Source organism: Vespula pensylvanica, chromosome 9 (assembly GCF_014466175.1).
Source record: "Vespula pensylvanica isolate Volc-1 chromosome 9, ASM1446617v1, whole genome shotgun sequence".
In the NCBI taxonomy this organism is placed as follows: Eukaryota; Metazoa; Arthropoda; class Insecta; order Hymenoptera; family Vespidae; genus Vespula; species Vespula pensylvanica.
In genome coordinates, this window is record NC_057693.1 from 7,019,370 (window position 1) to 7,044,099 (window position 24,730).

The 24,730-nt window shown below is 26.8% G+C and overlaps 7 protein-coding genes across 19 annotated transcripts in view; 3 read left to right on the forward strand and 4 right to left on the reverse strand.

Annotated features, from left to right (window-relative positions):
- LOC122632049 (tyrosine-protein phosphatase non-receptor type 4) overlaps nucleotides 1-24,730 on the forward strand; it is a 27,475-nt gene continuing 2,745 nt past the window's right edge. The window contains exons 1-18 of one of the 5 annotated variants that reach the window (XM_043818449.1): nucleotides 5-327; nucleotides 450-675; nucleotides 1,100-1,311; nucleotides 1,391-1,522; nucleotides 1,598-1,646; nucleotides 1,823-1,990; nucleotides 2,094-2,214; nucleotides 2,347-2,434; nucleotides 2,525-2,677; nucleotides 2,789-3,021; nucleotides 3,101-3,271; nucleotides 3,344-3,521; nucleotides 3,598-3,765; nucleotides 3,845-4,020; nucleotides 4,094-4,293; nucleotides 4,426-4,769; nucleotides 4,851-5,135; nucleotides 5,312-7,008. In XM_043818449.1, the coding sequence (XP_043674384.1) occupies nucleotides 1,162-1,311; nucleotides 1,391-1,522; nucleotides 1,598-1,646; nucleotides 1,823-1,990; nucleotides 2,094-2,214; nucleotides 2,347-2,434; nucleotides 2,525-2,677; nucleotides 2,789-3,021; nucleotides 3,101-3,271; nucleotides 3,344-3,521; nucleotides 3,598-3,765; nucleotides 3,845-4,020; nucleotides 4,094-4,293; nucleotides 4,426-4,769; nucleotides 4,851-5,135; nucleotides 5,312-5,395 (2,700 nt within the window). In that variant the 5' untranslated portion in view covers nucleotides 5-327; nucleotides 450-675; nucleotides 1,100-1,161 and the 3' untranslated portion in view covers nucleotides 5,396-7,008. Of the gene's footprint in view, nucleotides 676-1,099; nucleotides 1,312-1,390; nucleotides 1,523-1,597; nucleotides 1,647-1,822; nucleotides 1,991-2,093; nucleotides 2,215-2,346; nucleotides 2,435-2,524; nucleotides 2,678-2,788; nucleotides 3,022-3,100; nucleotides 3,272-3,343; nucleotides 3,522-3,597; nucleotides 3,766-3,844; nucleotides 4,021-4,093; nucleotides 4,294-4,425; nucleotides 4,770-4,850; nucleotides 5,153-5,311; nucleotides 7,009-24,730 lie in introns of those variants that run through there. The other 4 variants (XM_043818451.1, XM_043818448.1, XM_043818452.1 and 1 more) reach the window with 4 other exon arrangements.
- Nucleotides 7,419-11,045, reverse strand: LOC122632050 (calpain-7-like). 2 transcript variants are annotated; one of them, XM_043818454.1, is made up of 12 exons: nucleotides 10,779-11,045; nucleotides 10,519-10,679; nucleotides 10,239-10,440; nucleotides 9,834-10,168; nucleotides 9,605-9,737; nucleotides 9,332-9,522; nucleotides 9,003-9,230; nucleotides 8,628-8,872; nucleotides 8,332-8,540; nucleotides 8,034-8,242; nucleotides 7,700-7,929; nucleotides 7,419-7,618 (listed from the first exon to the last, which is right to left on the reverse strand). In XM_043818454.1, exons 1-12 carry the CDS (start codon nucleotides 10,969-10,971, stop codon nucleotides 7,474-7,476), a joined length of 2,481 nt encoding a protein of 826 aa, XP_043674389.1. In that variant the 5' UTR covers nucleotides 10,972-11,045; the 3' UTR covers nucleotides 7,419-7,473. The 2 variants fall into 2 exon arrangements, with proteins under 2 accessions (XP_043674389.1, XP_043674390.1); XM_043818455.1 differs by having other exon boundaries at nucleotides 9,834-10,156; nucleotides 10,779-11,044.
- LOC122632053 (pyruvate dehydrogenase [acetyl-transferring]-phosphatase 1, mitochondrial) lies at nucleotides 11,202-14,683 on the forward strand. 3 transcript variants are annotated; one of them, XM_043818460.1, is made up of 5 exons: nucleotides 11,202-11,242; nucleotides 12,406-12,596; nucleotides 12,672-12,813; nucleotides 13,092-13,568; nucleotides 13,872-14,683. In XM_043818460.1, the coding sequence occupies exons 2-5, from the start codon at nucleotides 12,465-12,467 to the stop codon at nucleotides 14,552-14,554; spliced, it is 1,434 nt and encodes a 477-aa protein (XP_043674395.1). In that variant the 5' UTR covers nucleotides 11,202-11,242; nucleotides 12,406-12,464; the 3' UTR covers nucleotides 14,555-14,683. The 3 variants fall into 3 exon arrangements, with proteins under 3 accessions (XP_043674395.1, XP_043674394.1, XP_043674393.1); XM_043818459.1 differs by lacking the exon at nucleotides 11,202-11,242 and adding an exon at nucleotides 11,783-12,315; XM_043818458.1 differs by lacking the exon at nucleotides 11,202-11,242 and adding an exon at nucleotides 11,783-12,030 and having other exon boundaries at nucleotides 12,116-12,596.
- Nucleotides 14,684-17,953, reverse strand: LOC122632056 (vacuolar protein sorting-associated protein 4). Of its 4 annotated transcripts, none has more exons than XM_043818467.1 (8): nucleotides 17,842-17,953; nucleotides 17,419-17,692; nucleotides 17,238-17,298; nucleotides 17,065-17,176; nucleotides 16,605-16,981; nucleotides 16,230-16,497; nucleotides 15,727-16,169; nucleotides 14,684-15,644 (listed from the first exon to the last, which is right to left on the reverse strand). In XM_043818467.1, exons 3-8 carry the CDS (start codon nucleotides 17,259-17,261, stop codon nucleotides 15,543-15,545), a joined length of 1,326 nt encoding a protein of 441 aa, XP_043674402.1. In that variant the 5' UTR covers nucleotides 17,262-17,298; nucleotides 17,419-17,692; nucleotides 17,842-17,953; the 3' UTR covers nucleotides 14,684-15,542. The 4 variants fall into 4 exon arrangements, with proteins under 4 accessions (XP_043674402.1, XP_043674399.1, XP_043674400.1 ...); XM_043818464.1 differs by having other exon boundaries at nucleotides 17,411-17,692; XM_043818465.1 differs by having other exon boundaries at nucleotides 17,411-17,692; nucleotides 17,823-17,944.
- Nucleotides 18,415-20,216, reverse strand: LOC122632058 (uncharacterized protein PFB0765w-like). Its single transcript, XM_043818471.1, has 6 exons — nucleotides 19,868-20,216; nucleotides 19,483-19,648; nucleotides 19,219-19,392; nucleotides 19,011-19,145; nucleotides 18,777-18,911; nucleotides 18,415-18,692 (listed from the first exon to the last, which is right to left on the reverse strand). Exons 1-6 carry the CDS (start codon nucleotides 20,149-20,151, stop codon nucleotides 18,609-18,611), a joined length of 978 nt encoding a protein of 325 aa, XP_043674406.1. The 5' UTR covers nucleotides 20,152-20,216; the 3' UTR covers nucleotides 18,415-18,608.
- Nucleotides 20,245-24,730, forward strand: part of LOC122632051 (sperm-associated antigen 6-like) — an 8,473-nt gene continuing 3,987 nt past the window's right edge. Inside the window, exons 1-8 of the mRNA XM_043818456.1 lie at nucleotides 20,245-20,551; nucleotides 20,617-20,879; nucleotides 21,077-21,287; nucleotides 21,351-21,529; nucleotides 21,594-21,767; nucleotides 21,834-21,986; nucleotides 22,063-22,209; nucleotides 22,291-22,449. Coding sequence (XP_043674391.1) covers nucleotides 20,527-20,551; nucleotides 20,617-20,879; nucleotides 21,077-21,287; nucleotides 21,351-21,529; nucleotides 21,594-21,767; nucleotides 21,834-21,986; nucleotides 22,063-22,209; nucleotides 22,291-22,449 — 1,311 coding nt within the window. The 5' untranslated portion in view covers nucleotides 20,245-20,526. The remainder of the gene's footprint in view (nucleotides 20,552-20,616; nucleotides 20,880-21,076; nucleotides 21,288-21,350; nucleotides 21,530-21,593; nucleotides 21,768-21,833; nucleotides 21,987-22,062; nucleotides 22,210-22,290; nucleotides 22,450-24,730) is intronic.
- Nucleotides 22,580-24,730, reverse strand: part of LOC122632059 — a 5,541-nt gene continuing 3,390 nt past the window's right edge. The window contains exons 3-4 of one of the 3 annotated variants that reach the window (XM_043818475.1): nucleotides 24,178-24,263; nucleotides 22,580-23,841 (exon numbers count right to left, since the gene is read on the reverse strand). In XM_043818475.1, coding sequence (XP_043674410.1) covers nucleotides 23,829-23,841; nucleotides 24,178-24,263 — 99 coding nt within the window. In that variant the 3' untranslated portion in view covers nucleotides 22,580-23,828. Of the gene's footprint in view, nucleotides 24,264-24,730 lie in introns of all 3 variants that reach the window. The other 2 variants (XM_043818472.1, XM_043818474.1) reach the window with 2 other exon arrangements.

The window sequence follows — 24,730 nt, forward strand, 5'->3', positions numbered from 1 at the left end:
TTTCATTTCCATAATTCTTCTAACTTTACAACAAACTATGGCTGATTATTTACATAGTACATACGTATATGTTACAATTTACTTATAAACTTGTATCTCTTGATAGTTTTATATCGAAGGGTGAAACGTCTCTTTTTACAAAAATAATGTTATAACCTGTTAAGTACAAAACTCTTGAAATAGGTGATTTTATGTAAACTATTTATACCAATAATGCGTATATTACTTTGATAATAATAAAACTTAGAAAATATTCATGACAATAATAACATAATAAATATAGTCGTTTTTTTTTCAATTGTTCATTGATATTGTATGAATCAAAGAGTGAGTAAAGTGAAACAAATATTGTGGAATCGTATTTGATTTTCAAACAATTTTCCTAGTGATCGAAATAATCCGTATTGAGTATATTATATTACAATAATGTTTTTTTCTTATTTTCATAGATGATAAGTGATTGATCATAAGAAAAAAGTAGCCTTAAATATAGAAATATGAGAAAAGGGTTAAAAAGAAAAAAAGTTTCAGTTAAAATTTCAATGATCATTAGAAAAAAATTTATGTGGCATTGTGGTTCATTCTAGCCTTTATAAATCAAAGACAATTATTTTATATTGTGCAATTGACCATATCTAATAAACGGTTTTGAGTGTACCACAGCGTATGATGAATGTAAGTGTAAATTTTTATTATTCATTTGTTGCATTATTAATAACAAAAATTATATTGCTTGTATGATTTGTAAGCATTGTACATTTAAATCTGTCAAGCTTTGCATTGAAATATTTGTATTTTTATTTGAAATAGTTTTTTAATTTCTTATTCAAATATTTTCTTTTTGCTGCAAACCTATTTTCGGAATACTATATTCTACATTATTCTGGCACATGGTTGGCATCAATTTGCTTATGTAATCTTGTTGGAACATAGACGTAGAATTTTCATAAATATTCTTCTTTGACTATGTTTAAAGAATGTAATGTATATATTCATGTATTTATGGAACATAATTATTTGTATATTAAAAGAAAAAATGATATATATAATTCATGAAAATTATAAAAAACATTATTGATAAAAATATTTTATCATATAGGTAGGTGGTATAGCACAAAAGTGGTGTCAAGAAGGTGGCTGACACGTATTCAAATTATTGAAATGATTGAAAGTGTATCACGTAGAGCACTGAGTGGCTCCAGTGGGAGCTACCATGTTCGTGGTGCTGAATTAGCAAGAAATCGTAGGTTAAAGTCTTTATCTGCAACTGTTATTTTTCTTGATGATTCCCAACATACATTTCAACTGGATGTAAGTTCATTATTTTTCTATTATTTTTATAATCTTAAAATTTACAAAACATTAAATTATTAAGGTTAATGATTTATAGAAAAGGGCAAAAGGACAAACTTTATTAGATTTGGTATTCCATCACTTAGAGCTTGTAGAGAAAGATTATTTTGGCCTACAATATACAGAGAATGGTACTACAACAACAACAACAACCACACCTGATACAATGGTAATTCTTAAATATCTTTTTGACAAACATGCATCATAAATATTCTACTTCAGATATCATTCCTTATCATTATAGAGATGGTTAGACCCTACAAAACCAATGAAGAAGCAGATAAGAAGTAAGGGTAAAGATCATAATTCCATACTTAACATTTGGTTATTGTAATATGTTTTATTTGATGATAATTTTTACATCACGTTATACATTAACAAAAGTATTGACATTGAAATATTAATAAATTATACATGAACTGAAAGAAGTATGAATTATATAGAAACTGAAAACAGTTATATATTTTAGGTGGACAATTTTTTTTTAGAGTAAAATTTTATGTATCAGATCCTAGTAAACTGCAAGAAGAATATACTAGATATCAGTTTTATTTACAAATACGGAAAGATATTCTTCTAGGAAAACTACAAGTACCACCAAGTACTGCTTGTCTTATAGCAAGTTATACTGTTCAATGTAAGTACATTTGATTTCTTTGCAAAAAATTTACTTTAATCTATATTTAAATAAGCAAATAAACAAAGTAATATTTAAATATTATTTTTAATGCAACTTGCAGCAGAATTAGGCGATTATCATCCAGATGAACATGGACCTGGGTATCTTTCACATTTACAGTTAATACCAGGACAAACAGAAGAAATGGAGAAAAAAATAGCGGAGTTACATAAACTTCATAAGTACATAAACGATTAATTTTTGTTTCTTATGTATATTTATATCATAAAATATTTAATTGATTTGAGAAATGTTTTATACTATAAAAATAACTGTTGTGTTATTTCTGTTTTATATGCATCTTTTATTTGCAGAGGGCAACTACCAGCTGATGCAGAATTTAATTTTTTGGATCATGCAAAACGGCTTGATATGTATGGAGTAGAATTACATAAAGCAAGGGTTGGTGTAACTTATTACTATATATTATATAACTATATAAAAATATCTCTAATAATAAATGATAATAATATAATAATTGTATTCTCTCAGGATTCAACAAATAAAGAAATACAACTAGGTGTTACATCAATAGGTTTAGTAGTATTCCAAAATGGCATAAAAATTAATGTATTCTCATGGTCTAAAATTGTAAAAATTTCTTTCAAACGTAAACAATTTTTTATTCAACTTAGAAGAGAACAGGTATATCTAAAAAATTTCTAAAAATGCGATTTAACGCGAATAATTAAATGCTATTATTACTTTACATATGAAATATTAAATATCTAATGAAATATATTATTTTGCTTACAGTCAGAAAACTATGATACTTTATTAGGTTTCAATATGCAAACCTATCGTAGTTCTAAAAATTTATGGAAAGCCTGTGTCGAACATCATACATTCTTTAGACTTCACAGTCCAAAATTACGGCCAAGGCGATTTCCACTTACATTAAGTAGTAGATTTACTTATTCAGGACGGACAGAATTTCAAACTGTTGAAGATGGAAAACATCGAGCACGAGTTGAAAGAACATTTATTAGGTAATGATAAAACAATTAACAAATCGTAATTATCTTAATTATCCTTAAAACTAAGATAGTTTTTTTAATCATTCCATAGATCACCAAGTAAACGTTTGGTACATGGGGTTACAACAGCTCCTATTATTGAAGATAAAGGAAAAGTTATAATACCTCCTGGCAGGCCGCCTCGACCTTATGATAATAAGGTGCAATCTCTAGGTGCTCGTGAACCTCGACAAGCATGGGGTGAAGGGAACCAAAGTGATGAGTTAGAAATGCTTCTTCTCTTTTTTTATTTTCTTTTCTTATTTATTTTATTATAATTTATCTTTAATTACAGCGAAGGTGGTTTTTTGTCTCTTCGAGAGGATTTAACAGGAACTCATACACAGAATAATGCGTTTTCTCCAATGTTAGGGTCTCGAGTACTTAGTTATGCAGATGATGACACAATTATTGAAAAAAATATTTATGATCTTCCTGACTACAGTGAACCAACAAGTTCACCACCTCCACAGGTGAATAAATTTGATAAAGACTTATATTGAATATATTCGATCGAATTTAGTGGTAAAACAAATGTAATAATTTTAGATATTGGAGGATGGATTGGTTACGATAACATTGACACCCGATGAACAAGGTCGTTTCGGATTTAACGTAAAAGGTGGATTAGATCTTGATATGCCTATTTTAGTATCTCGAGTTGCACCAAATACACCTGCTGATCGTTGTTATCCCAAGTTGAATGAAGGAGATCAAGTTAAAATTCATAATAACAATCTTTTTACCAAATATTATCGCATTGATAAATAATTTATTTAATCAATATTATGTCTAGGTTGTTTTTATTAATGGCATTGACGTAAACGGCTTACTACACGAACATGTTGTAAATTTGATTCGTCAGTCACGTGACTCTGGTACAGGAGAACTTACATTAACAGTTCGACCCAATGCATTGTATAACGCATTAGCTGGAACCGATGAAACATCCGAAGAAGAACCTCCTTATAGGTATGCAATATATACATTGATTAATCTTAATTTCTGTTTTCAACCAAATTTTTTTTTTGTTATATGTTATAAGGTATGTACCTGATGCACCACATGCAGCCGTTGGTTCTGATGCATTAGCGCAATCGATGTTGCTTCTTGCCGATGGTCTGGCTAGTGGAGCCTTAATTGCACAATATGAACAGTTATATAGAAAAAATCCTGAATTGACGTCTCTCGAATCAAAAAAACCAGAAAATCAGAACAAAAATCGTTATCGCGATATTTCACCATGTATGTATGACGGATGCAAGATATATTAATCGATATTAAAATGTTTCTTTGTTTGTATGTGCATTATCTTATATAAAACATTATAATTACTGTACTAATTTGTGATAATCATTTATATATTATGCCTCATAGATGATGTTACGAGAGTCATTTTAATGGGATCTGCAAATGGCGATTACATTAATGCTAATTATGTAAATATGGAAATACCAGGATCAGGTATTATTAACAGGTATATCGCTACGCAAGGGCCTTTGTCAACTACCGTTGCAGATTTCTGGCAAATGGTTTTAGAAGCTGGTAGTACTCTCGTTGTAATGTTAACGACTTTAGTTGAACGAGGTCGAGCAAAATGTCATCAATATTGGCCTGCTCTGAATGAAACTCTTAGTTTTAGAAATCTTACACTTAAATGTACGGTGGAAAATGTAGAAGATACATTCATTTTTCGTGAATTTATACTTAGAGACATTAATGTAAGTAAAGTTTGTATTATTTTTTTTTTTTTTTTAAGATATAGAAATTCAGAAATTATTATATTGTTTTTTAATTTGCAGACTGGAGAAGAAAGGGATATAACACATATGCAATATTGCAGCTGGCCAGATCATGGTGTACCCAGTGATTGGAAACAATTTACTACATTTACAGAAAAAGTTAGAGCAGCACGCACAGGCATAGTAGAACCAGCTGTTGTACATTGTTCTGCTGGAATAGGCAGAACAGGAGTTTTAGTATTAATGGAAACTGCATTATGCCTTATTGAAGCCAACCAACCAGTGTATCCATTGGATATTGTACGTTCTATGCGCGATCAAAGAGCAATGATGATCCAGAATGCTGTAAGTTATATATATATACACAACATATATATTTTATATTTAACATTGAAACATGGAAATATTTTATTTGTTAAGAAACATTTTTATTCTTTTAATATTATTGTAAAAATAATATTATTAACATTTACACCTATTGATGTAATGATATTTCATAGTATTGCTATTATTGATTGCAGAGTCAATATAGATTTGTATGTGAAGCAGTTCACAAAGCTTACAACGAGGGTATAGCTAAACCACTACCAGAATTCAGTAGATGAAGACAGAGATATAAAACACATTTTAATTGTTTACTCTTTAATATCTTAGTAGAGTTACACAATCTTTAATCTTATAACATCAATTTGTTCTTTGCCAGTAAAAATTTAACTAATACAAAAATCAATGAGGTTAAGTTTTCGGTGCATTATATACATATATACGCGAGCATGCGTAGATACACATCACTTTTGAAAATTTTAACATAATATACAATAGATGGTTTATATACAATTTTATAATTATTCTAATATTAAATTCAAAAAATTATTATAAGTACAGAAAAAATCTTTTGGAACTAATTACCATTATATGCCTCATATAAAATGAAAATATTTAAATTAATAAATTATTGCAGTATAAAGAAAAACAAAATCATTAGAAAATTTATAACTGCTTTCTCTAACAAAAGGATACTCAGAAATATAATTTGTAGGTTGCATACAATGAAGTATGCATATATTTTCTGCGATAATATTACAATTGTATATGTAATCTCATTAATACAGTAAAACATATATTTTGGATAAATTAAGCCAAAATATTTTAAAAGCATTAGATAAGTCATTCTAATCTTAATTTGAATGTAAAATTTGTCATATTATTATATAATAATAATTAAAGTATTATATAAGCATAATATAAGGATTGAAAATTGTAGTAACTGTACATCAGTACTGAAGATTTTGAAAAACGTCCAACAGTTCAAAGTTTAATTATATTTGTCTAACGTAATAATGCAATATTTATAAAATAATTCAAACATGTCCAAACTTGTAATTTATATATTTCCATATACAAAGCATTAGAGACTTTAAGAAAAACTCATGTGCTATTATTCATTATAATAGTTTTGGAAGTACACTTATTATATAAGATAACTATTTATCTTCAGTATATGAGAAACTTTTACATACACCAAAACCATAACTGAATCAAAAATCCAAAACATACTGCATATCATGTTTACAATAGCAAAAAGAAACCAAAAAAAATTACATGAAGGTAAATAAGATAATGTCATTTTTTTAATCCACACAATAGTGCCTTCTATGTATGCACTGAAAACTTATGAAAGAACAACATATATATCCATCCATTTTAATATATAGTAAAATTTCCATTGATTATACTTTTTTTTAACAATCATAACATTTCTGTTATTTGCTACAGTCATGTTAATCATTCAATGTATATTTTTGTATAATTATTTATATTCTTTTGTAACTTATATTTTTCAATAATCATGTAAATATACATTACATCTCATCATATTATTTAATGGTATGATATATCCAAGCTATGTTAATAAAATAACAGAAACATTGCAATAAAATAAATAAGAATATTAATACTGATTTTTATAAACATGTGATAAAAAATATACTTAATTCAATAACACACAGTATCACACATAAAATAATTACAAATTTTGCATATGAAAACAAAGTAAAGCAATTTACCAGCAAGAAAAGAAAGGCAAAAAAAAATTTTACCGCGCATTAACATTGATATTGCTAAACTGTATGAACTTATGAAATGTAGTATTTTGTATTGTATTATAGAGTGATAGAGTTGATTTTATTAGAGAAATAAAATGTCTTACAATTTTTAACTACATTTTTCATTAAAAAATACCTTTCTATATAAATTTGCTAATTATAATTACATAGAGTTAGGGTTACAAAGTTTAGATATTATATTTCACAACAATATGTAAGATTTATTAGTAAACATAAATATATAAAATAATTTCTTTTTCATATATAATTTAAGTGCCATGATTTTTAAATATCAAAATATAGATATTGATAATCTATTCTTATTTTTGTTTGTACTTTGAATTATAAAATAGAGGTATTTTGCAATACATTATTCCTTCTTGCTTCTATTTTCTTTTTTATTTTATTTTTTTATAATAATAGATGAACCACAAGCAAATAAGCCCAATAGAATTGTGCAATAAAATTATTATGTAAGCTTTCGTATGATTGGAATATTACTTGCATCTATTAATAGATAATATTGCGTAAACAGAATGAGATCCATTTTTCAAAGAAGATATTTTTACAATGTCTAATTACTGAATCCGACGAAGAAATAAATTACAAGATGATTTACATGTCAAAAAAAATGGGCCTTCCTGTCCTGGCAGATACGTAGATGGAATAATATGATATATTCCAGCTGGTACTCTTTCTAATTCTAAATAAACAAATCCTGGCCTAAAATAAAATATATTTTAAGACTATTCTTTTAGAATGATAATATGAAAAATATTGTCACTTTTTGTTAAATGTACTAACCGAAATGAACCAGAATTTTTTGATTTGAATACCTCTGCATTTGGATTATTGACAGTTACCATAACAATATCAAAACCTATTTGATACTCCTTAGGTCCTTTTAAAATAATCAATACATAATTATTATCCCCAGTACTTTCCAGATCAAGTTGGTAATATGGATTATTAGGATAAGTTGTATGATTAGAACATCCACCTGCAGAAATCCCTTTCCACTGACCATCTGTAATCTGAAATATTTACTTTTCTATGATATTACATACATATTGTATACAGTTAAAATTATGATCTTTGCTGAATGAAAATAGTTTCTGTAAAATAACTTATAATATACCTCCTTTTCATATTTGTATAATTGAGGTATTTGCCATAATTTGAAAGGACATGTTGCATACGCACGTAAAGTGTAATATATCGTATGTGTTTTTTCATATTGTGATATAACTAAAGTGTATCGCGTGTCACTGTCATTTTCTAATTTTATTTTACAAAGATAATGTGGACTGTTTATTCTTACTCCATGAACATATGGCGGTGGATCATCTAAAAAAATGTATAACATGTTAATATTATAACATATATTATATTATAACATATATACATTTTCTATATTTACTAATTATCTTATTCACCTGGATAATATACTCGTTTACCGTTATTCCGGTATATTAATACTGTAATGTATTCTTTATTTTCTCGAAAATCAGCTATATCAGTTATATGTCTTGTTAAAAGAATCCATACTGCTCCTGTTGTATTACTTTGTACTTCAAGTAAAAATTGTGGATTATCACCTATATTATACACATCTTTTACTGGTCCGATTCCTGCATTCCACATTCTATAGAAAAAAAGAATTATTATAAGATTTTATTTTATCATGTCTTAAAAACATTACAAAAAAAGACTGTATTTAAATTAAACTCACTGATGAATACAGTAAGTATAATTAAATAAACCAGGATTCCAATTGATAAGAAAGACAACAAAAAATTGGCATATACTATCATAATCAATCCAGAAAACTCCATTATCCAATTGTGATGCAGAATCTGGATCATAATTTAATATTTCTTTTAATTCACGAGTCCAATGCATTGTATCCAGTTCTGAGTAATTTCCTTTCCACCTCAAATACGACCATGGATTTTTCAATTGAAAAAGTCTAACTCCCTAAACAAGATGATTATTATGCCAATAATACATGTAAATTTCTAATAAACTAATTTCGAAATATAAAACATTTTTATATTTATGTAATATACATATTAACATCTGTATAAATAAATTTTTAAAAACTTACATTTATTTCCCTAACATCTAATACTGCATAGGCATGAGTAGACACAAGACCAGTTCTTTCTGCTTCAATATCTGACATTTGTCCTGTACCAACTGTGACAAGCATGTCACCTTTATGCAATCTCAATCTTAGAGTTTCAAAGAAACTATCTTTATTAAAATCTGGATCATCTGGTTTTATAGCATACCTCTCAGGTATCCAACCAGTTAATGCATGTAAGTCTATATTCTATAAAATATTGTATTTTTTATTCTAATTATTATAAACTATAAAATTCTAACTATTATAAACAGATTCATTCATTTTAAGCAAAAGGAAAAAAAACTTACACTACCAGATCCAGGAAAATCATAGCCACCCATTACTTTCATATATGCTTTCTCTAATAAAGAGACCCATAGCTCACCACGATTGTTAGAGTATGAGCAAAGTAATTGATTGTGTCGATTTACAGGTAACAAATCATCTATTATTACTTTGCGAGGAATGCCATTGATGTGTAATTTTACCATGTACTTTCCTAATATAAAATCATTGTTTTTTCTCATTTCTTTCCATAAAAAATGACAAAAGTATAAAAATCATTATAAATAATTTCTTACCAAATGGGTTGTACACTGGTTCATTATTCCTATTTTTTGGATAAATAATAGATGTGATAAGCCTACGACCAAATCTCTTTTCATATTGTGCACTGACAGCAAGAGAAGCCACAAATGAACAATCTGATATGACCTAAAATATAAGCAAATGATGATCATAATTATATTTTTATATAATAAAAATTATAGTTGGATAATTTTGTATATTAATATAATTAATATAACTGACAGTTTGTTTAATGCTGTAATAATCAACATAACGTCCCATCAGCATCTTAGGTTCAGAAAATAATTCCTCGGGTCGACACCATCTTGCAAAAGTTGTTTTTTGTTTAGGAGCTAATGCCAATAATCCATCTTTATCAGTAAATGGTATAGCATATTGAAATCTTTCTAATAAATCAACATCCATAAAAGGTACAAATTCTTTATCATTTATATGAGAACTATGAAGTAAAACTTTTTTTTCTTCTTCTGTATAAGTGGTACTACCACTTGCTATTTTAAGATGTGCACTACTTCCACGGTGCAGAGCAGGTTTTGTTTGATGTCCTAAAAATTTATCTTGTAAATACTAAACATTATATTGTTCAATAAGCATGTTTCATATAAATATATATCATAATATAATTACTTGCATTTGTAGTAGAAGATTTTAATGATGAGACTGTATCTGAAGGGTCATCATTAGGAACAGGTTGCAAATTTTGAAGTGATTTAATAATATCATCTATATTATCAGTTTGTTTTTTAATACCTTTTAAAGATTCTGCTCTCTCAAGAGCAAGTCTGATTAAATTATTCAACTTTGTTTTTATTTCAGAAGTAGTTACTTTCTACAATATATAAAAAATATATAAATGCACTTGGATATAGTTATATTTTACTAGAAAATATTATTAATATATACTTACTACACTAAGACCTAATTCAGCAGCATCTGTATATAATTTCAAAGCTACATCTTTAAGGCCTGCTTCATCAGCATCAAGTGCTTGATTTATCAAAAATTCACATCTGTGAAGATCAGATTTTTGTTGATTAATAGCACCATGTGTTTCATCTTCTTCATTAACTATAAGTTTATTAATTTAAAATTAATCACTATTTAATATTTTTGCTATTCAATAATTCAAATATAAATTATTATCTTTATTTGTAACAATATATTTACTTAATTGTTGAATTGCAGATATTCTTTCTCGATAATCTGTAATCTTCTGATCATATGCAACATCTAAGGATAATCCATCAAGAGATTTTACTGTTACTTTGTAGTAATATAGGGCTTGTTTATATTGTCCACTTCTATCAAATTGCACAGCTTTCTTAGCAGCAATTAATGCGCTTTCTGGTATATTATCCATTTCGTTATTTATTATCACAATATTGAATCTTGTTATAATTATTTAATATAAAACTGACAGAGAAGACAATAGCAATTCTGTTCAGTCCTTTAATAATTACAAATAACTGATGCTTTTATATAGGTTATATATATTATATCTATAGATCATATATATATATAATATATATTATATATACATATATATACATGAAATATTTACACAGTCATTGTAAAAATATTTTCATAGTATTTAAGGACACAGAATCTTCTACTTGAAGATAACAGAAGTAGTATATACCTGAAGCATAAAATATCATTATTATTGTTGTGAATTATTATCCAAAGCATATAAATACAAATAAATAATTAATGATCATTAGTTTTATTCGATCAACGGAGTATTATCTATCATATAGGTTATCTTTAGATATCCTTTTCGAACTGTTTTTAATGTTATTGTTTACGTTAAATATAGTAATAGTTATATATACATTTACCAAAGCATTCATTATAATACATTTATAAGAAAAATACTACTATATTTTATTTACTTTTTGTTTGTGTCGTATATAAGATTAGGTAAACAGAGTATCATTTTCCTTGTTTCGCTTTTAGTATTACTGATTATTTGGACTATAAAAAGTGAAGTATATATATATATATATATATACATATATTTATATTTTGATAATTACAAATTTTATTATTATTTTTCATGTAAATTTATTGTCGTATCATTGGAGAAGAATTTTTTTCAAAACATTTAGTATTTTTCATTATTTGAAAATTTTCCAAATATAATTCGTAAAAATCTAATTTTCCACGAAAAACATTTACGCAAACGCAACAAAAAACAAACTACGCCATCACTGCCTTGTGCTTTCTTGTATGTTATGTGTTAATTACAGAAACATATAATATTATTATAGATATTTAAGAATGTTATAAATTATTTTGAAACTATTGGCACTCTAGTAGTCGTGCATAGCGTAACTTAAACTTTAAATGTGCCATTAATAGTTTTCTTACCGTCTTGTATTCTACGCATAACCACATGTTACTGAATATATAACCACATGTAACTGCTTACTATTACTTATTATAAAATATTATAATACTTTACAGTTTTATCATATATATAGCTATGAATCTTTTTTGAACAGATCCTGTATCAGGTACCAGCAATTATCTGGAATTCGAACGATATATTATAGATTTTGAATAAACATAAATTGTATTGGATTATTCAGAAAGGATTAACAAAAGTTGATTTTATCAATACTTCCAAGGAAATATTTATATTTTGGTGTATAATCCAGTATAAATCTATATCATTTTTGCAGCAAGTAATGTGTTTTGGATAGTACGGATTTTTATTCTTTTTATAATTTCAAAAAACAAATTGTTATAACCATTAAACTCAATAAAATTACAAAATGTGTTGGAAGAGTAGAGGTCAAACAGAAGCAACAGAGTAAGAGTACAGCCATTGTACCAATATTTGACGATAGGATGGTTTTGCAGAAAGGTACTGGACGTTTTATAAAAAGTTTTAGTAATGCAACAGTTAGACGATGTAATTGTAGTAACAACAAGATTCAACATCGATTATATGCTACAGTATCAAGGCTTACACCTCAAGAGGTAATGAGTGATTTATTTTCAGTTTTTTTTTATAAAATATATTTACAAGAAAAATATAAATATTTTTTGAGATAGGTTACTGCTATCTTACAAGCCAATGAATTTACCAAAGAATTTACTGGTTCATCTTCTGTGAAATATTACGATTCTAATCAGTTAGCATCCAATAATCCTATTGAAGACACACGATCTGAAGGACAATGTTTATTAACAAAAGGTAACATAGTTATAACAAATTTTTTAATTCATAAGATATATATGTCACATATTATTATAATTAAGTTTACTTTTAACCATAAGTTAAACTTGACTGCATGTATATATTTATATATTATAATAACACACATAAAAAGATCATGTATAATCAGACAAATATATGTTCATTTTGCATATGATATTCTTTCTTTTTGTTTTTTTCTTTACATTCATTACCTAACATTGCTAAATGTTAATAGACATTAAAGCATTATTTTATATTTAATTATCCTTTCATAGGTTTGTTATTGGGAGTATTTGATGGTCATGGTGGTGGTGCCTGTGCACAAGTAATATCAAAACGACTGTTTCATTATATATCTGCGTGTTTACTTCCTCCTAAGCTATTGAGGCAATATTTGGATTCTATTAATTCCAATAAGGAATTAGAGCTACTAGAGACTTTCAATGATAAAGTAGAATTAGTTACTGAAATAAAAGATCTTTATCGAGACAGCTTTTTAACATTTTTGAAGGATCTAATGCAAACTGGATCTACAAAAGAATTTCAAATGGAAGCAGCACTGGAGAATGCATTTGTTAGATTAGATAATGATTTATCTAATGAAGCTTTATTAAAATTACATAATAAAGATGCGGCAAGAACACTGACAGTTGCTATGTCGGGAGCTGTAGCAGCTGTAGCTCATATAGATGGTCCACATTTGCATGTAGCTGGTGTAGGAGATTGTCAAGCAGTGCTTGGTGTTCTTTCAGGTATAAAATTTATCTTTTTATTCTTTACTTCATTATTAAACAATAAAATTAGTATATATAAGACAGTAGACAATATTATATATTTATCTACAGGCTTTATATATATATATATACTTGAATGAATGTTATATGACTCAATATGAAAGTGATAATATAAAAATTAAATTTTATTAAAAATAATTTAAAAACCACCAGAGTGTGCGTGTGTCTTTATAAAGACATGATGTGCTGAAGCTTATATCCAAATGTGCAAAATTTACTTTATTACAAAGAGTTTGTGAACTTTCGTGAATATTTTTACAGAAAATGATGTGTGGTCAGCAAAAATGATGACTACAGAACACAATACTGATAATCGAGCGGAAGTTGAAAGGATTTTGTCAGAGCATCCATCACAAGAGAGATCTACTGTGATAAAAATGGAGAGACTACTTGGACAGTTAGCACCTCTTCGTTGTCTTGGTGACTTTCAATATAAGTGGAATAAAATGATTATGAAACAAGTAGTAGTACCAATCTTTGGCGAAAATGCAATACCACCAAATTATCATACACCACCATACTTAATAGCAAAACCTGAAGTAAAGTATCATAGATTGACACCTAGAGACAAGTTTCTCATAATAGCGAGCGATGGATTATGGGATTTAATATCACCTTTACAAGCTGTACGTTTAGTAGGAGAACATATAAGTGGAAAAGTTACGTTAAATCCATTAAGATTACCTCGAAAAAATATGAAGTTATCCGATATAAATGAAATGTTACTTCAGCGTAAAGAAGGCTTAAAAAAGAAACCTCTTGATAGTAATGCAGCAACACACTTATTGAGAAATGCTCTTGGTGGTACAGATTTTGGTATAGATCACGGGAAATTATCGCAGTTACTAACATTGCCAAGTAAAGTGGTACGAATATTTCGTGATGATATAACAATAACTGTCGTTTATATGGACTCAGAGTTTTTAAGGCACTGCCCTCCGTGATTACTCAAATGTACCTTGTTACTTTTTTACAAGTTACAGAAAAACTTTAATCCACTGTAAATTCCCCCTTTATTACAATATATAGATTGTTATTTATTTCAATAACAATAAACATGATTTACACGGGAATAGTGTTCTGATTACCAGTCGTTTATATTTTTATTTGTTTACATATGTATGCATTTGTGTTTTAACTTGTGACATTTCATTGAAATGCATCCTTATCATACTTAAAATAGTTAGTAATTAAATCTATCTGCACGCATTATAATATATACTATTAAGTAAACACAGAATTTTAATGGATAGTTTACAGAGCAAAGTTCATTACAAAATAATGTAAGTAAATTACAGATATTTCAAATTTATCATATTGTATGTTGCACTTACTTTAAGAATATAGCCATCATAAAATGCTTATTTTTAAAAAAACAAAAAAAAACATAAAAAAAAGACATTTGTTCGAATAAACCATAACTTCAATTCATAAACCAATGATATTGCGATTTTCTTATTACTTTTTGTATGTATATAAATGAAATAAGAAAAGTAAAATAAGTTTAGTATTTTATACTTGATTTGTTAGATATAACAATAACTTTTACAAAGTAGAACATTACATATTTCCATTATACTGAAAATTTACTTTTCCATTTTGCATATCAGAATGAATAATAATCTACATCTCTTCAAGATAAAATTTAATAATTGTTTGTCAAAATATAATTCATTTTGCATTTTATATACTAGTGCATAATAATAAGAAATTTTAGTAAATATTATAGATTGATAGCCTATGGTGAATTAATCATTTTTCTATAATCAGATAGAAGAGATAAAAGATAAAGGAGTATGCACTTCTTCTTAGATATCTTTATACAAACACTGTTAAGTATAATTGTTTCTCAAAGAATAACAAGGCAAGCACGTATAACTGAGAGTATGCTTTTATAAAGAATTAATTTACATCATAAAAAGTATCCAAGGATCAACCTTCTTGTCCGAAATCTTCTTTAAACTTTTCCAGTTTTGCCATATCATCTTCATTTACTGTTGGACGTGTCGTTGCTAAGGATTTTTGCATATCTCTCTGTATCATAGATGAATAATATTAAGTAGATTATATAGATATCGCCTAAAGCAATTTTGCATAAGAACTATTATATACATACCATGGTTACAGGAGGAATAAATAATTTATCACCATCTACCTCCATCCAACTCATTTCAATAGCATCTGGATCTCCAGGAGAACATGGTGTGAGCAGATCATCTACAATAACGGATGGATCCTTTGGAGATGGCCCTCTTACTTTTTTGAAGTGAGTGGCTGTTTGAACTTGTCTAACAGGTTGCATAAGAGAATCCCTCACAATGATACTTATATCTGCTCCTGAATAACCCTCTGTGGCAGCTGCTAATTTTTTGAAATCATCATCTGATAAACAATGTGCTGTACTTCCTAAGTGAAGTTTAAACATAACAGCACGTGCTTGCTCTTCAGGTAATGGAATGTAAATTCTCTTTTCAAATCTTCTTCTAATAGCAGAATCTAATACCCAAGGTATATTAGTTGCACCCAAAACTAATATACCATCATTATCTGAACCCACCCCTACAAAGAACACATGAATTTGAATTAAGTTTTAAATTATATTATAGTATTTTTAGATACCTTGCATTTGCACTAAAAATTCAGTCTTAATTCTTCGTGCTGATTCAGATTCATTATCAGAGCGAGATGAACAAAGTGAATCTATTTCATCAATGAATATAATACTTGGTTTATGTTGACGTGCTAAATCAAATAAATTCTTCACAAGTTTTTCAGATTCACCTAGCCACTTGCTTACCAAATCCGAAGATGAAACAGAGAAAAATGTAGAATTGTTAGCCTCTGTTGCCACTGCTTTTGCTAAGTATGATTTACCTGTACCTGGAGGCTGCATTAAAAAATATATAATATTAATAACATAATGATCCATTATAAATTTATTTATATTATCATGTATAGTTCATAGTTTTACATTATATATATGTTGAAACTTACCCCAAAAAGTAAAATACCTTTCCAAGGTATACGTTTTCCAGTAAACAGATGTGGAAATCGTATTGGCAAGATAACAGCTTCTTTCAAAGCCTCTTTAGCTCCATCAAGACCAGCAACATCATTCCATTTGATATCTGGTTTCTCTATAATAATTGCACCTTCTAATTTGGTTTGAAGTTTTTTCTTCTCTGGATCACTGTCGGTATCACTATCTCCACTATCACTTTTCTTATCTTCTGTTTTTGCATTATCTTCACCTGCTTTTACCGGTTTTTTCTTACTCTTTTTCAAGTATGCCTTTAATGTTTCTGCTCTTTCAAGATACTGCAAACATCTTGATCTTATACTTTCTTTAGCTCTATCACCTTGTGCTTCATCTAGAAGATATTTTGTTATTATAATATTAATGAACAAATTATTTCCTACAAGGTAACAGAATATATTGTTAGAAAATGAATACATTTGATAGAATGAAGAAAATATTCCACAGCATGTTCATATAGTCTAAGGGCTTCTTCATAATTTTTTTTACGATCTTCTTCTGTCGCTTTTGTTACTAACTCAATAGCTTTCTGCAAATATTGCAATAATATTAATATCTAAACTTTATTTAATTTCGCATTATGATCTTACCGCTAATATAGTTCCTGAAGCCATAATGATAAAGAGTGGATTTTTTCTAACCTTTACTTTGCTGTACAGTAAAAGAAATATTAATCTTATTCCTTGATTACGGAAAACTGTTAATGTCGTTCCAACCAAAGAAAGAAAAGAATTAGAATACAGATAAAATAAATAGTACACACTTTCCTACATGTGCACTAATATAATTTACTATCATAGATCGTTCCAAGATCTTCTGTCAATCGTCAACCTTCAAAATTCAGTTGTCCAACGTCACCGAATGTCATACTTCATGTGTATACCAGTGCATATACAGACGCATAAATTTGAGATCGCGATCGCGGTGTAATACTCAAGAAGTTACGATTATGAAGTTACTTGAAACTTAATATATTTCGACGTATTTTTTGTATGATCCCTAAATCGATATTCTCATTAATAGAATAATAACATGCACCTCAAATCTGGAATAAGAACTGAGTTCATATATGTACATATAGAAAAATTATATATAATATACATGTGTGTGTGTGTGTGTATGTGTGTATTATGTATATATTGAGTTGTTAATATGATGATACAACAATTAATTACGTAGGACAATAATAAGTACTTTTAGTAACTTAAAAAAATATTAACTTCTACAAATGTGACAGTTAAGTGCGTTCATCGATGAGAGAACAAGAATATTTTTAGCATCGCGATTAGTAACATTTCAGGGATATTTTTTTTTCAAGCTACCAGTCTGACTAGATTTCTGCAATATCTATAGAGCTTAGTTTCATGGTAATACCATATGAATCTTATATGAATAAATATTTTTTCTATTGACTATAAAATTATAATTTTCAATATAATTGTGATATATAATTATATATATGTATCTTTTTAAATATATACATCTTAGGAAATTGAATTCTGAAACAAAAAATTATGAGGTATATTCATAAGATTTTGATTGGTCTGGCTATAAATATAAAAGTACCCAACTGAAATTCAGGGAAACAGCTTCGCTTATATCAGTTGTATAAGTCTATATAATACACGACACATGCACACATGTTGTATATAAATATGCTATTACTGATATTTTTTCAAAGGAAAACTAACATTTTAAAAATATATATTTAAATATAAAATGTTATACTAAATTCTTACAATAATATAATTAAAACTGGTATAGGAATTATAATATTTTATTTTATCTTTTGATTACAAAAAGTATAAATTACTTACAATAATAATATGGCTTCATTGTACTGTATAAATATTATTAAAAACATAGAATGAGAATGTTACAACTTTTAAGTATTTGATACAAATCTTCAAAGTAACATCATTCATGTAAATTCAATAATCTAATTTTGTACTTTAATAGTTTTACAAGTTATTTGGTTTCCATAACAGAAGTTTAGAAAAATCTTCTTCCACAAATTGCATATGCTCAACTGCTGTCATAAACGCCTGTTAAAAATTATTATATAGAATATAAAAAAAAGAGATATATAACTCAGCAACTCTTTAAAATAATCTATGAATATTACATACATTTTGTTTCTTCAAATTATCTATAAGCAATGATTGCTTTTTGAATGCTTGAAGTAATTCTAATCGTTGTTTTTCTAAATGTTTTATTCCTTGTCTTTTATCTTCTTGAAGTTTTCTGATTTGATCTCGTAATTCCTGTATATATAGGTATAAACATATATGAAAATGACTTTATATATGGAATAATAACGTGTATTCACATGTTTTATATCTTTACCAAGAAAGTATACATACTTTTTCTTCAAGATGATTAAACTTAATAGTATTTTTTAATTTTTCATTTTCTTCCAAAGATCTGTTTAATCGTAAGTCAAAATTATTTAATTGATGATTTAAAGTTTTGATTTCTTTTTTTAGTCCTTCTACATCCTAAATATTATTATTATATTAAAATCAATATTATGAAAGATGACACACATAATCCATAATAAGTAATCAATACCTTTCTTAGATTTAAATTTTCAGTATTCGAAGCTAAATTTTGGTCATGTAAATTAGAATTATTATTTTCAAGTTTCGTAACTGTTTCTTTTAATGATGTTACTTGATTATGCAATTTTAACTTGCAACAATCAAGCTTTTTATTTTCACTTTCCAATCTCTCATAATCATTAACCTATAATATATATTATATATATATATTGAATTAATTAACAATAAGACAATGCTTGTTTTTTGTAAAATTATTCTTTATAATTAATATTACCTTATTTTTATATTCAACTTGAATTACTTTTAATTCATTATGTAGCATATCTATTTTAGATTTGAGAAAATTAATGAGAGTTTTATTCTCTGAATTATTTCCTTCATGTAAAACAGTCTCGTTATTTTTATTGACTCCATTTTGATTTTGCAGATTTTCAAAATTTCTAATAAAAATTTGAATATAATTAAGAAAAACATATATAAAATTTAATCTCTTATATATAAATATAAAAATAAAATAAATATATAACTTATTATGTTGCTTAAAAAATTTACGTATTTATTTACATATCGTTAAAAATATTACAATTATTTGTTAATATTTCTTTGAGATCAGTATATTATTATAGTAAATTTACTTATAATATTTATTATATACTCACTGTTTGGATAAATTTGATGTACTTTCTATTATATTATGTAACGGAACAGTACTTTGTTCGATCGTAATATTTTGTAGTACCTTATTTGTATTCAGTGAATGTTCTGAATTTTTTTTATCCCTATCTATAGTATTAGGCAGATCATTATTCTGTCTAGACGAGTTATTATGAAACCGTCGGTCTGCAATAGATTTGATTTCCTCCAGAACATGACGCGTTTTTATTTCTAATGCTTTATTTAATTGATATAATTCCTTTTCCTTAATTAATAGTTTATCAGACATTTGTATGGTTATAACAAACTTTACTTGATACTCAATAACAAAACTACACAATTTGAATTACATCAATTGGATACGGCTATTAATGTGTGTGTGTGTGTTATGTAGATCACATTTTCATGAAAAATATTTAGTTTCTAAGAGAATTCTGATTGGTTATTTCTGACTAATATTCAAAAAACTTATTTAGGAATATTAATGGTTAGTATGGTTTAAAGTTTAGTACTTTAAATATCTAAAGTTTCTAGCCTGCCATATAGTTTTATACAAAGGGCGGTAGTTTTTCGTTTTGAAACAATTGATAGTCCTGTATAAATTAACACGAAAGAAAGATTTACGAGTAAATCATCAAGCCATTGTCTATTTTGATATATTAATATGACAGCCCGTATTATTTTACAAGGTACATTCAATTATCTATTTGTATATTTTATATAAACAAACTTTAACAGATTTTTTATTTTATAGTATTTGATCAATATCAAAAGGCACGTTTGCTTTTTGCACAATCTATTGCTGATCTTACATCAAAGCCTAATAATATTGAATGTTTGGAGGCTGCGGGTGTTATACATTTGCTTAGGCCTTTATTGTCAGATGTAGTTCCTTCTATTCAGCATATGGCTGCGATTGCATTGGGTAAACTGGCGAATCATGATATTAACCTGGCACAAGATATTATTCAAGAAGATATTTTACCTCGCTTGTTGCACAATATAGAAAAACAAAATGTACGAGCTTTGTGAATGTAAGCACTTAAGTCCTAGCTAGTTCAAAATTAAATTAAAAAATTAATTACAATTTTTAAAATTTTCTTAAGTATAAATAAAATTATGTTTTGCAGTACTTATATATGCAATTTTATAAGTAGTATATCATATATTAGTATGTCGTACAAGTATATTATTTTTAAAATAAATTGTTATAGAAATTTTTTAAAAAGGCAGCATTGTTTATATTACGTGCTATTGCAAAACATTCACCAGAAACCGCATCAATTATAGTACAAATGAATGGACTAGATACAATGATTATATGTTTAGAAGATTTTGATTCTGGTGTGAAAGAAGCAGCTGCTTGGGGACTTGGATATATAGCTAGACATAATAAAAGTTTAGCACAGGCTGTTGTTGATGCAGGTAATTACAATATAGTTACAAAATTATAATTTCTGATAGTTGTCATTATTATGTATTGTTTAGGTGCAATACCACTCCTTGTTTTATGTTTGCAAGAGCCAGAATTATGTCTTAAACAAATTAGTATATCTGCTCTTTGTGATATAAGCAAACACAGTGAAGATTTAGCTCATACCATTGTAGATGCTGGTGCCCTATCTTATTTAGCAAAAGCATTATCTAATCCTGATGTCAAATTGAAGGTTGATTGATACAACTTATCATATAATCTAATAAGATTTTGTTAATAAAAAATCTTTTATGTAGCGTCAAGTTTTATCAACATTAGGGAGTATAGCAAAACATGATACAAACTTAGCAGAAGCTGTTATAGAGACAGAAATATTTCCCAGTGTTTTAGTACATATGGGTCATCCTGATGAAAATATAACCAGAGCTGCAGCAATTCTTACCAAAGAAATTTGCAAGCATACACCAGAAGTAAATTTTCAGTAAAGTTGCTATTACAATGAAGTATATCATTCATCTATGGATCTTATTATTTAGCTGGCCCAACTGATTATCAACGTCGGAGGTATAGCTGCTTTAAATGAATTAATAAATACATCAAAGTTGACAAATAAATTACCTGCAATAACGGCACTTGGTTATATTGCTGGCCATTCTGATCAATTTGCTGCAGCTATAATTGGATCAATGGTATAAGATATAATATAGATACAAAGTATATGTTATATAGTCATGTATTTTTAAGTATATTTTATGATCACTATAGAGTGTTATTCAATTGAGTACTATATTAGAAAATGAAACTGATCATATACTTGCTGTAACTGCTTGGACATTAGGTCAAATAGGAAAACATACACCGGAACATGCAAAATCAGTAGCTGATGCAAATGTTCTTCCAAAATTATTAGATGTATGTAAGTTCTTACAAAAATTATATTTATAATCACTATGGTATATCTGTTCCATTCCCTTTTTTTTATTTGATTAACAGCTCTATATCAATCCAAAGAGTTCAAACGATTTGAAAATAAAGTGTTATACATCATTAAAACAGATATTACAAAAATGTTTGCATATTGAAGCACTAGAAGCACTTCTGTTTGATGCCCCTTCAAATATTTTGAAATATGTGCTTGGACAATTTAGCAAGGTAATTTCTAAAAATAGTATAAATATTTTTTCTGATAATATCTATAAATTATTGTTCTATACATAGTAGTATCATCAATAATTTTTAAAGTGTAGGTATTAAACTACATTATAGATTATTAAATATAATATTAATGATTTATTATTTAATCTATACATATCAGTGAGATGTGTACAAATGATGTGTCATACAAAGTCATTATATATTATTTTTCAATTAATATATAAACACAAAACAGGTGTTATTGCCTTTTGTATATCTTACATAGTGTTGATAACCAACATAAATATTTTGATCTATTTATATATAATTGCTTATGATAAAATTTAATGTATAAGATGAGTTGTTTTCATATACATAAAGTAAAATATAATACAGGAGTGAATTGATAGATATTTATGAAACTATTCATATATAAATCTTTTGCTCTACATAAAAATTGGTCAAGCAGCTGTATAAGTGCGCTTTTATTGTAAATATTTATGCAAAAAGATACTGTTTCTTTTTAATTTATAACAGAATCCTTTTCTATTTACTAAATACAATTAACTCCACCTTGCATGTAATAACTGCAAAATATTAGAAATTTATAAATTATTTCATTAATTTCATATTATTTATACTCTTTCTAATTTTTATTTTTAATTTTCATATAATAACTCAGATTAATATGTTGACATTTAATTATCTTCATACAAGATATACTTGCAAGCTATTAATAATAATTAACAGGATTTACAGATATGCTATATAGTTTCTGTTTAATAATTTTATAATCAACAGCAAATAGAGAAATTTTTAATTACACAAACATATTTAGATTATTTTTTGCTCTAAGTTATAGTATGGCACATTTGAAGTTCCAAAAAAGCACATTTCTCAGTCTTTCGACATTGAATGGTCATCTAAAATACAAGGACAATTTGTTATTGATTTTCTTTTTTTTTATGTGTATAACACTATGAACTTGTTAAGATTTCATGAAAAACATGTGGAATGTATTTCTTACTTAACTATGTTCTATTGCCTATTACTTCAACTATTATATTTTCTAATGGCAGTATTTGATATAAAGACAAATACAAAACGTACAAAAATGGAGAGACAAATATTAAATAAGCCTCAAAAGTTGTATATAGTAATGAATTGTAACAAAAAAAACGTTTGATTTGATATCTGTATGAATCTACTTAATTTGTTATATTAAAGTATTGGTGTTTTTTCATTTTCCATCATCTTGATAATGTTTAGTTCTAATTACATTAGAAATAGGTATTATAATTCTTTTTAGAAAAGATTCATCATAATAATAGCACAACCCAGTGTATATAATCTTTCCTCATAATACACCTATACATCACTGCCATAAATTTATTTATTCAATAGTTCCACCTTAAAAGGATTAAGGAAAAGATTAGTTTCTAGCAAAAGTAATTAATTCTACTTTTTCAGACCAATTATTCAACAAAAATATCTGTCATTGAAAGTAATATTTAATATTCAAATTTTTATCATATTTTATATTATTATATAGATATAAAGAATAAAACATTAAATTATTATCAAAAAGATTCGATAATAACTGAAATTTTGTATCAAGTAAATACAAAATAATAATAATAAAACAAATACAAACAGTCTAGCACTCAATTAAACGAATATCATAAAGTATAAATCATAAAATTTGGAAGAAAGAATAGCATAGTATGTATTTTACTGCCAAATTACCAAAATTTTTGTCTTGCAACATGTTCAAATCGTATGGCAAATAAACCAAATATTCGGTTCAGAGCATGTAATCTGTCCAAGTATTTCTGAAAAAGGAAATGAATAATGTTATTCCTTCATAAAGAAAAAATTTTCGTCCTATAAAAGCTACATTTAGTAGAGTGCAGATTGCATTAATGAATAATAGGTTGCATTATTATGTGATTTCATGAAATATTGATTAAACATCGAAAATTACGTCAGTATCTCTAATTTACTTCATGCATTTAATTCTTGATTTTTTATTTATTTATGTTACAATATATAAAAATGCATGAAAATTTTCTATCTTTTTGCATGATATTTCCTTTGGCAGTCCTTATTTGGTATATTTTTATTCCTTTGGAATTAGTATACAAAAATGATAACCAAACAAAATTCATATTACATAGAACATTTTCACTGAATATACATGATCAATTACAAATACGTATAATGATTATTAATATAACCATAATGGTTAGATCTGCCTGATAATGTAGATGCTATAAAATGAATAGAATAGAAGTGAATA

What these genes read in the sequence shown, in the direction of transcription:
- LOC122632050 (XM_043818454.1), bottom strand. Translation starts at nt 10,971, where the DNA reads ATGGATAATATACCAGAAAGCGCATTAATTGCTGCTAAGAAAGCTGTG. An exon ending in ATTACAGCATTAAACAAACT is followed by an intron (nt 9,738 to 9,833) that starts GTCAGTTATATT and finishes CTTATATTTTAG; the next exon opens with GTCATATCAGATTGTTCATT. An exon ending in TATACTTACTGTATTCATCA is followed by an intron (nt 8,541 to 8,627) that starts GTGAGTTTAATT and finishes TTTTTTCTATAG; the next exon opens with AATGTGGAATGCAGGAATCG.
- LOC122632058 (XM_043818471.1), bottom strand. Translation starts at nt 20,151, where the DNA reads ATGTCTGATAAACTATTAATTAAGGAAAAGGAATTATATCAATTAAAT. An exon ending in AAGTTGAATATAAAAATAAG is followed by an intron (nt 19,393 to 19,482) that starts GTAATATTAATT and finishes TATATATTATAG; the next exon opens with GTTAATGATTATGAGAGATT. An exon ending in ATAATTTGAAGAAACAAAAT is followed by an intron (nt 18,693 to 18,776) that starts GTATGTAATATT and finishes AATTTTTAACAG; the next exon opens with GCGTTTATGACAGCAGTTGA.
- LOC122632053 (XM_043818460.1), top strand. Translation starts at nt 12,465, where the DNA reads ATGGTTTTGCAGAAAGGTACTGGACGTTTTATAAAAAGTTTTAGTAAT. An exon ending in CAAGGCTTACACCTCAAGAG is followed by an intron (nt 12,597 to 12,671) that starts GTAATGAGTGAT and finishes TTTTTGAGATAG; the next exon opens with GTTACTGCTATCTTACAAGC. An exon ending in ACAATGTTTATTAACAAAAG is followed by an intron (nt 12,814 to 13,091) that starts GTAACATAGTTA and finishes ATCCTTTCATAG; the next exon opens with GTTTGTTATTGGGAGTATTT.
- LOC122632056 (XM_043818464.1), bottom strand. Translation starts at nt 17,445, where the DNA reads ATGATAGTAAATTATATTAGTGCACATGTAGGAAA. An exon ending in ATTTTTAGTGCAAATGCAAG is followed by an intron (nt 16,170 to 16,229) that starts GTATCTAAAAAT and finishes TGTTCTTTGTAG; the next exon opens with GGGTGGGTTCAGATAATGAT. An exon ending in TTATTCCTCCTGTAACCATG is followed by an intron (nt 15,645 to 15,726) that starts GTATGTATATAA and finishes TCTATGATACAG; the next exon opens with AGAGATATGCAAAAATCCTT.